General features: G+C 37.8%; 1 protein-coding gene across 1 annotated transcript; it reads right to left on the bottom strand.

Annotated features, from left to right (window-relative positions):
- Positions 1-15,981, bottom strand: LOC135220505 (uncharacterized). The gene is made up of 5 exons (XM_064257651.1): positions 15,841-15,981; positions 6,820-6,952; positions 3,848-3,976; positions 2,498-3,556; positions 1-436 (listed from the first exon to the last, which is right to left on the bottom strand). Exons 2-5 carry the CDS (start codon positions 6,884-6,886, stop codon positions 291-293), a joined length of 1,401 nt encoding a protein of 466 aa, XP_064113721.1. The 5' UTR covers positions 6,887-6,952; positions 15,841-15,981; the 3' UTR covers positions 1-290.
- Between the last annotated feature and the right edge of the window lie 213 nt (positions 15,982-16,194).

Raw genomic sequence — 16,194 nt, 5'->3', positions numbered from 1 at the left:
CAACAAACAGATAGATTTTTATTTCCTCATTTTAAATGAAATCAGTGTCTATGATACAGACCAAATGTTTTTTAAATCATATTTAGCTGGTCATTCAAAGAAGATAGGGTCTCCATCTTGTGTATTCAGTATGGCAATTAATGGAATGTTCAGTCATACTTCTCAATGTATAGCATATCGTATTCACCCATAAGTATTACGTACATATATCATAATGACTGATATTAACACAAACTAAAATATAAACTGGCATTTTCATTATCAGGCCAGTCAGGTAACAAACAAGTAATCTAACTTATGCAGCCTCCGAGGCCCGCTCCACTACAAGCGGACAAGGGAGGCAGTTCTAAACAAGTCATATTGAATACACGGCAGGTTCCGGTACCAGGACCACCAACTATGTAACCGTTGTTTGAGTTCAGTAGAGAACTTGCATCTGAAATATATAAGTAATGGTCAAGCAATTTAGAGTATCACAATTCATATCTTCTATATTTCGTTTTTGTATGCATGTGTATAATTTATGTACTACAGGTAAAATGCAACACTAAAGTAACCAAGTTATCTACTTCTATTTATGAAACCTGTAAGGGTACTATTCATTTGTATTGGTAAAAAAAGCTTGGTAGATTATTACAAGTTGCCCATAGTTATTGGCACCAATAACCGAAACTCGGCCTGTTATGGTGCCATAAATCGCCGATTTTATGGCACTAGACAAGTGCAATAAAACCGGAACGTTAATTACTGAGTCCGCCAATAACTGGGGACTGCCTGTATATTAATTTTCTCTGTCTCTTCTGTTACATCAATCTTTATTATTCTGTATGGCTAATTTCACAAGTGTAAAGTTACTGAGATAGTGCTCTAACGTAGAAATTATAAGTTTTGTTTGGATTCTGATATCACCATATTTATTACAGACTTTATCATTGTGTTCGACTGAATGGAAATCAGATGGGATATTCCCCCGTAGGTTCGTATCGTGCTCATTGTAAATCCCTTTATTCTAGCTCTTACAAAGAATAAGCAATGCTCCCTAGATGAATGCAAGGTACAGTGTCGAGGTGGTAACATCATAGCTGCCGAGAGACAGCCCACAGCTCGTACACTAAAAAATCCTACACAGTGACCATATTATGAAATTATCTTAATCATAGGATTGGATTTTAAGAAATCCATAAGTTCAAATTTAGCGTTATTTCACAGTTTGTTATATTTTCTTAATTTTTGTTTGCCATTTCTCTTGTTTAGTAAATTTACTTCCCCATTTATTTTTTCCATACAGAGTACTTTCTGTGTTGGGCTCCTTGGGCTTCTAGCATTTTACTTTTCCAAATATGATAATAATAATTATAATAATAATTATAATAATAATGATGGAAAAAGAAGTAATAATTAGTACAGTTTAACGTGTCAAAATTGATAATAAGGGTTGCAGGTCCACAATAAAGTAGCTGTGTGAGTTGATGGTTCTTTATAAATATCAGTAGCTTTCTAACCTTGTATTAGGTTCATCCTAGTCAAGTGATGGAGGATGAACCTACCGCAGGGTTTGAAAGCTATTGATATTTATAAAGAACCATCAACTCTCACACGGCTATATAATTGTGGATCTCCAACCAATATACCATAATTATAATAATAATGTGATGCTATCAGTCTGTAATTGTTGTAATTATCCTTTGCAACACAAAATTATTGTAAACCATAACTGACTTGAGGCATAAAATTCACATTTACAAATGATTATGATGGGATCATGCAAATCTGATGATAATTGTGAAATTTTCATACGTCCCATTTTTCCTTCCTTTTATTTCTCCTTTCAGACAACTTTGTATAAGAGGATGATAACCTATACCCTTGCTTTGCCTACAGATTTTGTCTAAATAGAGCAGCTTGTTTCTGGATGTTCCAGGAAGATGGAATATAAGGGAATATAAGCCCAATCCTACTTTGTTAACAACTATCAGTGTTTTCCCTTAACCAATATCCAGTCTCCTATGTACATACTGCAGCTTTCCCTTTTCCTGATAATTTATATCCTATCTTTAGCCTGCTTTTTTATGGACAGAAGCAAATGTTTTGCTGCCATTATGTCAGGCAATAAAAAAGTGACAAGTATATAAATTCACACTTGAAATATCCCACAATGAATGATCTGGGAGTGAAAGATCGTGCAACCAGGTAGATTTGTGTACATGAGACCTATCTGAAATGGCATGCTTTCTCATTTATTATGAAAGTGTTATCTGTGCTAAAGGCTTACTTTGAGTTTTGCATTTGTTCCAGAAAGCGATTTATCCTACCTCTAGTCTTGAGCATAGAGGAAAATGACCAAATTTTAATTAGATTTAATATGACTTTATATCAACTTGTGAGAAATATTGATTTTTTTGTTGTAGAATTTCTCGGGAAAAGGAATAGTCATTCAACCATAGAGAAAGTCTTTACACTATAAACAATATTCCAAAACAAAAAAACCTTTCTTTACCTCTTGTTACCCTTCGTGAAGTTGAATGGAGTTTATGCAGGATATCGGAGGCCAAGATTTTGAGTGCCACTTCTGTTGTTACTTGTCCTGTTTTGACTGAATGAGCTTTTCTGAATGTTTTCAAAGTATCAAGGATACGTTCAAGACGTCTTTGGAGCTCAAAAATGCTGCCTTTCTTCCTGTATGGCCGATGCTTCAATGGGATTGGTCTAAATCTGTCAACAGGGCTTTTTGCGTAACCACCGTTTCTGCTGGTGTGTGTTTCTTGTGGCAGCAAGTAAATGGAACGTTTTGTTTTACTGACTGGCTTATCAACCTTGTCTTCAAGTTCATCTGATCGTGTGGTTGCACCACTGGAGACATTTTCCTCTGCAGTCATTGTATGGTTTCTTAAGATTTTCACCAAAGAGAAAGTTTCTTCGCCAGAGTTTAGCTTAATGTTTTCCTTATCATTTTGTTCTGGGGTGAAGTCCCACAGGGATTGTGAGTTGTTGCTAACATCAACTAGAGTCGTATTAGTTTTCTCTTGTTCAAGCAATGAGAATAATTCATCCAATTTCTCTGAACTAAATGCAGCTTTGTTTTTTGTTTCAAATTTTGTTATCTCCAGTCTGGGCCCATCATCTTTATTCTGTTTGTAATAATCTACTGGTGGATAAAAGATGCTGTCTCTTTCATCTTCCATATTAGTAGATTTTCTATTTCCTTCTAACAAATGTAACGACTCCAAGGAGCCTGTACCAACTGTATCTAACTGGCTATCATAACTTCTAGTGTCCTTTGAAAATAATTTACTGTTAGTAATTGTAACCAGTTCTTCAGTGAGCTGGCTCTCAGTAATAGACGGCACCAGATTGATGTTATTGTTGGTGTTTTCGTCACTGAAAAAACTGAGGAAACCATCGCTGTCTACATCTTGCATGTCCTCCTCATTCAGCAAACTGTTTAGGAGCTTTTCTATCGTTTGTCTTCCAGTTGCACCTGGTGGCTGCTTCATCTTTGTCTTGAAAATCTTGGTCAGAACTGGGTTGGTTAAAAATTGTACAACATTCCAAAATCCTGTGGAAAAATGTTAGTGGATATTTTAATTGTCTTTAAGGTACAAATTGCCATTTTGTGAAGTGGCTGAGAATCATATTTTCACCCTTTGTCAGTGCTCATGTTTACCTTTTGCCTGTGACTGCACTCAAAAAATGTTTTTACGAAAATTCTTCCCTTGCCTTTGATTATCAACCCATTTTCTTGACCTTGAGTTCACACAAAAAGAAACTACTTTTCAGTAGAATCAAAGAGAATATTTTGTCTCAACAGAATAAAGAGTACAGAAACAGTAATTACGTATATACTAACCTTTGTCATTATCCTTCCCATTGCAGTCAATGAAGCCATGTCCATTACACAGAATTTTGTAATTGCCACAGTTCAGATTGCCTGTAAATCGACACCAAGTATCTTTTGCGTATGCTTTGGCCTTGCAATCTATCAAGTAAAAAAATGGGAAAAAAATGGCGTTAATATTACCGCAGATTTTTAAGAGACTGTGAAATTCATATCTTTTAGAGTCAGAGGTATTGTTACAACATATGTATAAGTTAATTGATTGCTTTAAAAAATAGCTTTAAAAAATAATAAATTGCAGCGTCCATGATTGTAAGATATTGTGCAGTAGTTTCTGTACTATATAAAACATTTTACAACACAAAAATGTACATGATAAGTAAATTAATTTGTATACAACACATAAGAATAAAAATATTAGTTGTAGTATAAGGATATAGTAGTGGTATTTATGAACAGTTGCAAATACTGAACAGCTGGCTTTATCCCTAAGACATAGCGGGTAATCTGGTTTAAGGATAACGTACGTACCGCATGTCATGATTACTGAGCAAGTGAATTCTAGGGACAAAAATATCGAAGAGATAAGTAGAGGCACATACTAATTCTTTAATTTCATTTCCTGTGTATAAAGAAGCGACTCCCATTTTTCTTTTTTAAACCATAATAATAAAATTAGGTAATTTTGAAAGCTAACTGCAATGAGGAAAACTTTCATAAAGTAGCAACTTTTTAAAATTTTTTTTATAATAAAGTAACTTCCATAATGTGGCAGACATGAAATAACACTCCACCTTATTAAAAATTTGTGCTGTCTAATGAGGAATTACAGTATGCAGTAGAGTAGAGAGTTATTGCTGTTTATTCTATGATTAAAAAGGAGAAAGCCTAAAATGCTCAAAGAGATAAAAAAAAACAAGAAATTGTGCCAAAGTTTCTTTGGAGCAATAGCGTTTTCTGTACAGTGTGTAATGCTGTATGAAACTCAGCCGTCGCCCATGAAACTTTCAGCCTGTGTCATTGGCAGCTAAAGTGGTGCCAGATGCACGATCATGACTAACTAACGTTAAATAAGATAAAAACTACTGAGACCAGAGGGCTGCAATATAGTATGCTTGATGATTGGAGGGTGGATGATCAACATGCCAATTTGCAGCCCCTTAGTTTCAGCAGTTTTTACTGAGGACAGAAAGAAAAAGTGTGGACAGACAGATGAATAACCATCTCTATAGTTTTCTTTACAGAAGCCTAAAGAGAGAAATGGGTAAGATATTAAAACCGAAATTTGTTTTCGGAACCAAAGCTTATTGAAATACCCAAAGAGTGTGACCTCATAATGTCGAGTTTCACATTCCAAACATTCATTGCAGAGCCAGATATTTGTAGGAAAGTATGGTATGGCTGTGAGATATAAAGGAACGATATGCGAAAGAAGTAAACACCGATACATATTTGACCTTAATCGCAAAAGTAAGGAATAGATTAGCCTAAAAATAAGGCTAAGTAGAGATAGTATAGTATAGTAAATATTTCTGGAAGAATGGCTAAATAAGCTTGTACTGGGGACTAATTCTTGTGAGGGATTTCACGTTTGAAAGCTCACGTCAGCCTAATTAGATCACATGATTTGCTGTGGTCTGCAGATTATAGTACCGGAATATTATTCTTGGAAATAGGAGTTTGATGCTTGATTATGATCATGAATTTGTGTAGGATTTAATAATTGCTTGAATTTTACATTTGATTAAAAGTGAACTGCTGATTCCTATGATTATTGATTCTGATGACCCGTTGTCCCTTAATTTCAATTCCCTACTTAATTAAAAATCAAACCAAAGGATATAACTTTTGTCATATCCTTAACCAGTAAAGAATAGGCACTGAATGAATTTCTTCTGCTGGAAAAGGAGGTTCCTCCCTAAAAGTACTGTAAAAGTTTAATGCTAAGAGGTGACGAATAACATTCAGCCGGCTCTCTGGTCTCTTACAATAAACCTCTGTTACTAGGACGTCGTCTCATTGCAAACCCAGCATGGCACAGTGAGTTTTCGAGCCAAGTCATGCCCCTGATACGTCAACCACCCCAGGCCCCACCAAGGTGCGCTTCTTCTGCAATGCAAAGGGCCTTGTCACGGGCCGTGATGCAAGCACAGGTGTTAATTGCAGACCAGCTACGCGTCATCCGTTCCCTTCGGGATGCTTTTCCCAGTTCTGGATGATGTGCCGGCAAAGTCCCTGTGTCTGCTGCCCCTGAGAAATGTGATGTTGTGATGTCCTCAGCAGCGCTCAGGTCCAGGAGACGTTCGATGACATATTGGATTTACCTTAACAAGTTTCTGCCACAGGATGTTATTAGAACAACTGTGTTCAGGTGCTGAAACCTGCCTGGACGTTTGGTACTCGGATGCCAAATGGAACGCCAATGCCCTTACCCAGATGTCATGGTGTTGCACAGTAACTCCAATGCAAAGCAATGCGGGAACTGTGGGGGACGTCATTTACCTGGTTGAGCATCGTGCCCAGCAAAGGTATGGCGTGACATGGGTGCCAAAAGGTAGGGCTCTTCCAGAAATACAGCAGGAGTTTGGGGATTGTTGCAGAGACACCCCTCTTCCCCCAACCCTACAATCAAGGTTTGTGTTTCCCATGAAAGGGGAAGGTAAGTGTCCACACTCGCAGTAGCAGACACAGAAGTGCAGATTTGCGTTGCCAGACCCATGATGCTTTCAAGCCTGCACATAAAGCCCCTGGTGGAAAGTTATTTGGAAGAAAGAGAATGGAGGTGCAGTAAAAAGAACGAAAGGGGTTGCAGCTATGGGACGAAGGCACGTTGCAAAGAACCTTAAATGACACCTACGGTGCACTGACGGTGCTACCTCCCCTACAGGGAGGGTTGATCAAGGCAACAGAGCTGCCCTGCATTAAATTCGAAGTTCTATTACCCCCAAAGAAAAGTATTGGACACTCAAGAGAGCTCTTCTTACCTTCTACGCCAAAAACAATGACAGCCAACATAAATAGTGCGGGACCAGCTCCACGAAAGCTCCCCATCTCGATTTTCGATATACTTTGATCCTCGACTTGAGAAGGCTTATGGATTCAGGGATTCACTTTATTCTGGAATACGTGGAAAAATATATTATTATATTGGTAAGTTCTTGGAAAGTAAGTGGTGTACTCACCCACAGAGATTCTCATTATTGAGTCTCTCTCTCTCTCTCTCTCTCTCTCTCTCTCTCTCTCTCTCTCTCTCTCTCTCTCTCTCTCATCTCTCTCTCTCGCTCTCTCTTTCCTCTCGCTCTCTCTATCTCCTCTTTTCTCTCTTCTCTCTCTCTCTCTCTCCTCTCCATCTTCTCTCTCTCTCTCTCTCTCTCTCTTTTATATATGTATACACACAAATATATTAATATATATATAAAGGTAATGCCACAGAGGAAAATAAAAAAACGACAGCTGCCGAGGTCTTTCGGTCTTAATAACCTTTTACTGTAGGCAAAACTGAGCAGAACAATGAGAAAACACAGTACAGGTAAGCATATACAAACGGACATTACAGAATTAACAAAAGGTCCAATTCACTTAAAAGAAACAAAAAAAATGCCCGTGGCCTAGATTAAAGATTTAAAAGCAGCCAACCCACACGTGATCACGGATAATTTAGTCAGAAAACAATACATTTTGAAAACGGAGGCATATACGACCGGACGGTACAAATTCAGTAAAATCCCGGAGGCTAGATTAAGGATTTAAGAATGGTGCGGCTAAACGCACTAGTCAAAGGCAATTTAATTAGGAAAACAATAGACTCTATTAGTAACATGAAATTTACAAGTGTTCAGACAATGAGTGGGAAACGAACATAAGATATAAATATAGCGAGCATGAGAGAAAATAATAATTATAACTAAAAAAACGTGTAATTCATTTATTTTAAGGTCCTTCATAAACATTTTACAAATAAATGGGTCCAAATGGTACAATCCCAGACTAAGATTTAGGTTTTTTTTTTTTTTTTTTATTAGTGATTTGTATAATTGCTGATTCCAATAAATTTCTTGAAACAATCATTAGACTTAGCAATTAGTGTTATCACCCCAATTAATACAATGAAATTTTTTTGCTCAGATGGATAAATAGTGCATTTGAAGTCTGGGCTGTTACATATGCTGCTTTATTCACACATCTAAATCTTTGCTTGATTGACCGACATAAAACGATAGGCAACCATTACAAGGAATTTTGTAAATGATGTTATTTGTTAGTGAACTATTCTTAATTAGCATAACTTTAATTGTTAAAGAGAACACAACATTAACATTAAAAGACTTAAATATTGATTTTATATTTTCAAATCCACGAAAGTAAGGCAAGCTAAGTACATTTTTTAGGGGTTTCTTTTCATTATTTAGAACACTACAAAACTTTTTGTGAGCTTTTTGATAACATAAATCAATTATATGAAGTGGGTAGCAGGGATAATTTCCCATCTTTTTTTATGTATTCTATTTCTTGGTCAAGATATTATGGACTCGTAATCCGCAAAGCATGTCAGAACATGGAAGAAAGAATTGAATTTTAATATTAAGATGGTGGCCAGAATAAAAATGTGCATACGTTAAATTATTTGTGGGTTTCCTATAAATACTGAATCTACATTGGAAAGACTTTCTATGTATTAATATATCTAGGAAAGAGATGACATTGTTATTTTCAATTTCAACAGCGAATTTTATGGATGACACTAAATTATTCAATTTAGACAATAAATCTTTTACATCGATACCAACAGGTAAGACTACTAAGATGCCATCTACTTATCTGAACCATTTTAAGGGGACAAGTGTGATCTTCGGCAGGTGTTGTCTTTCGAAAAATTCCATATACCGGGTGCTTCGAAATTACGGCCCCCCCCCCGCCCTCCACAGAACACATGGAAAGTTATGAAGTTTTCTGCTATAGCCTATCTCCAAGTACATTATCTTAAGTTTATATTAAGCTATTTTTCATTGTAATTTTGTATTTTCAGACTGAGTGACGGAGTTAGATACAGCCATGGCTAACGACTCTGAGGAAATCAGATGGATTGACCAAATCCGGGCTATCATCTTGAGAGGTCAGGGATGCCGGTGCATCCTTCATTTCACGTTCCTAGATAGATAAATACATTAAAAGAGCTGAATCCTTTGTTAAAAGAAACTGGAACAAAAATCCATATGACTGTCATTGCGAACCTTGGAAGGCCTGAAATCCTTTCTCAGGAGTCAAAAGACATCATAGTTGAGACAGTGGGTAGACCAAGAAAGTCTTTATGTAAATTGCCGCTTGAACTAGAAACAAAAGGGGGGAAAGAAGAGAAGGTTTTGTGCTGTATATCGTGAGTTGAAAAAATCTGGTATAAGCCATTTCATGTTATCAGCAAGCCCAAAATCACTCTGCAACAGAGAGAAGACCATGCATGGTTTTGTGGTTCATTTCTTAAAGATTGGGATGAACCTGACTTTCTCCATGTTGCCACATCAGATGAATTCTTCATTTACACAGTCAGGAGTCAAATAATAAAAATGACATCACTTGGGTTACAAAGTTGAATGATATCAGCGATGACATGCGCTATCGCCAAGTTGTGAAATTTCCTGAATGTTTGGGAATTTTTCTCTCTTTCACAGCCAAACGGTTAATGTGGATCATCAAAGAAAAGGGACAGTCATGGAATGGCGAATACCTCAGAGAAACTGTGCTTACTGGTGGAGTATATTTCCTTTCCTCAAAGATCCTGAAAATGTGTTATCTGTTGAAGAAGTCACATTTTTGCATGATAAGGCACCATGTTTGAAGGCTCTTCAGACACAGGAGCTGCTTCGAAACTGTGGTATCGATTTCTTCTCGTCAAGTGAATTTCCAGGTAGCTCTCCTGACCTTAATGTGTGTGAAAACATTGGAAGTGCTCAGGGAAATGAAGTTTGATTCTCAGCGTTTTTGCGATTTGCTGAAATCATACCCCTCAAGAATGCAGGCTGTGGTACAGGCAGATGGAGGCCACACAAAATATTAAATGCTCAGGAGAGAAACTTAAATAAATACTTGTTCTGAATTACTTTTGTTTTTGTCCATATCAATTTTAGTTTATGCTGTGGGGGGGGGCAGCTCTAATTTCGAAACACCCTGTATAAGTTTGAGAGGAGAGTGAAAAGTGGTTACCCATGGCCATACCAAATATTTATTGGTAATATTCTCCATTTAAAGTAAATTTTCAGTGAACTTGTATTGCATGAATTACCTATGTCCGCTAGTCACATAATTTCATTGATAAAGTTGTGTATTTGTGATTGCAGAATTACTTTTAATGGAGAATGTTAACAAAAAATATTTGGTATGGCCATGGGTAACCCCTTATCACCTCTTCTTTCAAACTTACATATATATGGAATTTTTTGAAAGACAACACCTGCCGAATATCACACTTGTCCCCTTAAAATGGTTCAGATATGTAGATTACATCTTAGTAGTCTTACCTGTTGGTATCTATGTAAGAGATTTATTGTCTAAATTGAATACATAATTTTCAGGGATCTAGGGATCGTGCCTAGTGTTCCTATGATTATAGGTACTACAGTTTCCACTGGCATATTCCATATCCTTCTTATTTCTATTTTCAGGTCTTGATATTTTTCATTTTTTTTATCTACTCTGGTGTCCCATGGTATTACGACATCAGTGCGTGATACTTTTTTCTTGAGTGTGTGTCTATTGGCACATATCAACCTATCCGCTCTGATACCATAGTCCCAGAGGATCTTTGCCTGATCGTTTTCTATCACTTCCACAAGTTGGTGCTCGTACCACCTATTACTGCAAGGTAGCTGGTGTTACCAGCTACCTTGCAAAGGTTCCATGGGGTGCCTTTGCTACTGAATCATGCCTTTTTTTTTGTACTGGTTCTGTGCAAGTGCCAGACATTCGCTTGCTATGTGGTTTGGTTTCGTTTTTCATATTGCACTTCCTGCATAGGGGTGAGATGTTATTTCCATCTATTGTTCTTTGAACATATCTGGTTCTTATAGCATTACAGTTTCCTTCTTGATTTCTCCCCTCTGTAGCCAGTGTCATGTTTCATCGCTGCCCATTTCTTTAGTTTGTCCGTGCATAGGTTTGTTGTGTCATTTCTCCATTCTGTTTGTCATTCTCCTGTCTATATTTCTGGGTCTTTGTCTACTTTTATGAGTCCTTTGACTATATACCTCCGCTCGTATTCTCTTTCTTCCATCCTACTTTCCACCCATTCCTAACCCTTGATTCATAATGCAACTGCTTTGAGGTTTTCCTCCTGTTACACCTTGCAGTCCTTTCTACTGTCAATTCAAGTTTCAGCGCTGAATGCCTTTATAGGTCCCAGTGCTTGGCCTTTGGCCTATATCCTATACATTCGTTCATTCTCCACATGGATGTGTACAGTCTGAATTAATAATAATCTTGATGTTACTTCTATACTCTTAAAGAATAAAGGGCCCGCTAGCTACCCGAGCATGCTTCCGCTAAGCTGTCGAGGCATATATTAAAAAAGCAATCACCGTATGGCATCAACAGAAACGGTAGGTATTCCTCTCTCAGAGTTGTCCTTGCATTCCTGCATGGTGGTGAAAAATGGAAATTAATGGAACCTCAAGCTTGTGGAGTTACTTGGCAAGACTCAACAGTCGTAAGAGCAGCCACGTATGGCCGGGAAGTAAGTATGCTAATTAGATTATCTGAAGTTACTACTTTTGTATCTTGATTTTCGCTGCGTTCAAATGTTATTCTTTAGTATTATTCATTACTCTGTTTGTTAGCATAAGTCAGTTTTTTTCTGAGTTCATTCAAATCTTGCTTCTTGATTACTCTGTATCTTACATAAATGTCTTGCTTCAGGTACCTGTACTGGCATTACAAATGCATTCTGTAATATTGATAATCGTTGGACTATCTACGCATGTTAATAACTGCAGACAATGACAATATATAAACAACCGCATTTACCAAAGTTAATTTTAAAAACTTCTCCTTCAAAGGCACAACTTCAAATTCGTCACATGAAAAAGTATTTTCGTCGACAAACTTATGCTATATCAGTTGTTCAAAACCCATTTACAGAAAGTTTCCGGAACGATTCGATTATAATCATTCACTAGCATTTTAACCATTATTGGAAAGGGACTAACTGGCAGAATGGCCTCTTTATTAAACAAATGAGTTGATTATCTTTCACTCTTTCGTTTAGCATATGTTTCCTTCCATATCATCTCGTCGTTCAGCAGAATAAACATACACTACTGTCATTCACAAATCCACGTGTCTGGTATTTGCCCCAAATGCGATGTCCGGGGTTCACGATTCAATGGTCCGAGGTAAAAGAGCCCTTCCTGACTGCAGGGTTCAGCACACAAAAGGTTAAATTGTCTGCAAATGGAGGAAGAAGCACCGATGTGTTAGAGAGGCTCTTGTTGGAATAGAGCGCATCCCGTACGTGCGTATATATACGTGATTCCGAGTTTTTCGTTTTTGGCGGCACAGTTAGCCAGGTTTCTTTCCAAAGTTCAGTCACCCACTAGGCTATGTAAAGAAGGTGAATTAGAGTCTCGGGTTAATTAGAAATTCACACACGTGAATATTTAGGAACTTGAGGTATCTCTAAAGGTTGGACAATTTCGTTTGAAATTGTACGGAAAGGTTGTAGTACTACAAACAGGTAACGGGAGATTTAATAATAATAATAATCAAATGCACACACAATACGAAACATAAATTTGACCTTTCTAAACCAGTGACCTACCAGTGCAAATATTAAGTCACACTGTAGCGCCTCAGCGGTGTGGTTGGTATGGTACTGGCGTCCCACCTAGGTGGTCGCGGGTTTGACTCTCGGCCATTCCATTGAGGAGTGAGAGATGTGTATTTCTGGTGATAGAAGTTCACTCTCGACGTGGTTCGGAAGTCACGTAAAGCCGTTGGTCCCGTTGCTGAATGACCACTGGTTCCATGCAACGTAAAAACACCATACTACAAACAAACAAAAACTAATAAACTGTAGATATGACTGTAGGTTCTTTGCAGCGTCACTTTTGCTGCTGCTAACTTCAACCCCTTTCATTCCTTTACTGAACCTCTTCTTCCACCATATTTTCTACCCTCTCCTAACAATGTTTCATAGTGCAACTGCCAGGGCTTCCTCTTGTAACAGGTTTCAAATTTTTTATTCTGTTTCCCTTGCAGCCCTGGATGACCTCATAGGTCATGGTGTTTGGTCTTTGGCCGAAATTTTATATTCCATTCCGAACCAGCGACGTAATCACACGCTCTCTGTGCACAGAATAATATGAGCTCGCTCCAATAACACTTCGTGATACCTACTACTAGTTTTGAGCAGGGAATTAGGTTCTTGGTAGTCAGCAGACTGTAGTGGACGCCATTAGCTATGGGGAAGGAAGTGGGCAATCATAAAAAGATAAACGCATTCTGGAGTTACTTTCTCGAAGGGAATAAACCGTGTGTGTGCGCGTAACGGCGCGCGGGGAAATGCTTCATGATTAACAAACTTTAATCGTAGTCGTCTCTCTCCTCTCTCTCTCTCTCTCTCTCTCTCTCTCTCTCTCTCGTGCATTGGTTTCAGTTCGGACAATACCAGAATTAGGATTTCCTACGCATCATTAGGCATGATCCTGTCTTGCGAACATCCTGTGAGGATCTACAGGTTGTATTGGGAGCCATTTACTTGCACATTTGAATCCCAGACACTATAAAAATAATGAAATAAAACAAAATCAATGGAATTCTAAAAACTTTATTATCAGCTGCATTCACATAATATGAGAGATTCAAGAAACCTATTGTAAACCAATCCACGAATAAAGAGTGATGTAGCGAGAAGAAAAAGCGACGAAACGGGCGCGTTCGATCAAGCGATGAAGAGGAGAAGCAAAAATGGAAAGCCAGATAAAGTACAAATACACGAACCACATGGTTCTTAACATCTCTATATATAAAACGTATATTTGTCCCCGTAGCCGAGTTTGTCATGAATGTTTTCCATTTTTTATCATCGTCTTTATTAATAATCTTTCCCTCTCCCTTCTTTCTTGATTTATTTCTTCACATAGGTGTCTATTTGTCTGAGAATATTTGAAACGTTTGCGAGCACTGTTCACAAAACGCGAAACGGAACTTCTTTTGTGGTATCATGCACGCAAGTTGTAGAAGAAGAAGACGATGCACGCAAATTCTCTGGTCTCAGGAAAAAGATCCATGAAACAGTAGTTGTACCAACCTCATTTGCCAACATAGAGACATGGAGTAACGTAACGGAAAATGAGTTAAATGCGCTAGAGAAAATGCAATACATGACCCTCCGAGGTATGTATGAACAGCCCAAGGGCACGCCGTATTGGGGAATTATAGTTGAGTCCGGCACATGGCCAGTAGCCTACAGAAGTGATTATAAGAAAGCAATGCTTTTCCACAACATCACAAATTCGGAGGAGGAAAGATTAATAAAAGAAACAGTAGAAGATAAGTTAAGAGCCCCTTATGGGCAATGTTGGACAAAAGGCGCTGTGAACATATGCACCAAATATGACATAGAAATGAATTGACTAAGAGAATATCCCAAAGCAGCACTGAAAAAGGAAATAAAGATAAAAATGAATCAAGATATCCAAGAGACTGAGAGAAAAGAGAAAAGAAATGAAGAAGCTGAGATTCATAGATGACTTCGAGGAAAACAAGTACATATAAGGGAACTGGATACAAAGGATGCGTGTATCATTATGAAAGCCAGACTGACTGAATATGTTGACCTTAAAGGTTAACTTCCGGGGGAAATCTACAGACGAGGTCTGTGAAATATGCAGGGTGGAGGATGACATTTATTCATGTGTAAATCGCTACAAAAACCAGATCAGGATATAAATTTAGGGACACTGATACCCCCTAACAGAAAACAGGGGGAATATATAAGGATAGCCCTCAAAATTAAGAATGTTCTTAACCTGGAAAGCGAGGGATGTCAAAGCTAAATAGTACGGTTGGGCATCACTTTTAAAGAAGAAGAAATGAAAGGGAGTTGGGTTAAAAGTAAAGTGAAAATATTGGATTGCAATTTTTCGGGGTTATTTTTGTTACAAAAAAGGGATAATAGAGATGAATTAAAATAAAAGTTTTGAAGTACCATAAAGTAAAGTTAAACTAAATAGTGAGTAAAGTAAACAATTAAGGAAATAGAGCTTTGCACCTCATAAACAGCGTAGTGTGCCCGCAACTGTGTTTGTGGAGTGAGCGCTTAGGAACCAGGAACCTCTTTTAGGACGGTGGCGGCAAAACATTCTACCACTCACATACATAATTTTTTTTTTTTTCGCATCTGAGAATGCCCTTGTCCTAAAGCAAAGGTCTGGCGTCTTTACGATAGTTCGATTATATGATTCATCTTCTCTCACTTCAGCTTCATTGCACTCGCTCAAGTATTAACTGTTCTTATACAGATGCAGAGGATTTATTTTGCGTCGAACATGCAACCATAGCATTTTAAAATCGGTGACCTGTCCCTTAATTCCCAACTTTTATCCATTTTGGATGAGCCCACTGCCCCACTGTGTTGAATGTGCCAAGCAATTTTCCTTCGATTATTCATATTATTATTATTCAGATCTCGGCGGGATTATATTTTCGTTTTCACAGAGATTCTCACACTATTGTATTAAATCAGTTTGTTACTTATTATATAAATAGGCAAATATACACTCATAAGAGCGTACGTGCGTGTATATATACCATTCATAACTGTTGCCAATGTGTTTATCCGGCCGTCGAGACAAGGAAAGTACAGAGAGAAAAATCTAAGGCACTAAAGCACACACACACAAAGGTAAGAATTGTGACGAAGAGATGATTGGGATCATTCAGCCCCCTAATTCATTCAACTTCTATCTCACGCTATTGAAAAGTAAACAATGAAAAGGGTAAAGTATCATATTCACCTTTTACGATTGGAATTCTCCTAGATGCTGAGCGGGAAACGATGACGATGCTCGCCCCACGTCGGCTGATATCGAAGTAACAGAGAAAATCGGTTTCCACCATGACAGCTTCTGCGGAGGGGGACCGGTCATGTCGACCTCCACGCGTACGTACTACATATACGGTGTCGCTACCATCCCGTCATGTAACTCCCGTTTTATTTGTAGCGTTTATTTACCGTAATCTGTTGTTTAAGAATGAATATGTGATATTGCATGAATGAAACGCCTGTCTTGGCTGGTTTTCATTCTGGATATATAAAAAACAGATTCGCTTGCTCATGCTTGGACCAAGAAATTAAGATAGCTCCACTG

This window comes from Macrobrachium nipponense, chromosome 2, assembly GCF_015104395.2.
Source record: "Macrobrachium nipponense isolate FS-2020 chromosome 2, ASM1510439v2, whole genome shotgun sequence".
NCBI classification, from domain to species: Eukaryota; Metazoa; Arthropoda; class Malacostraca; order Decapoda; family Palaemonidae; genus Macrobrachium; species Macrobrachium nipponense.
The sequence above is the reverse complement of the archived record's forward strand: the minus strand, read 5'-3'. Positions and strand labels throughout refer to the sequence as shown.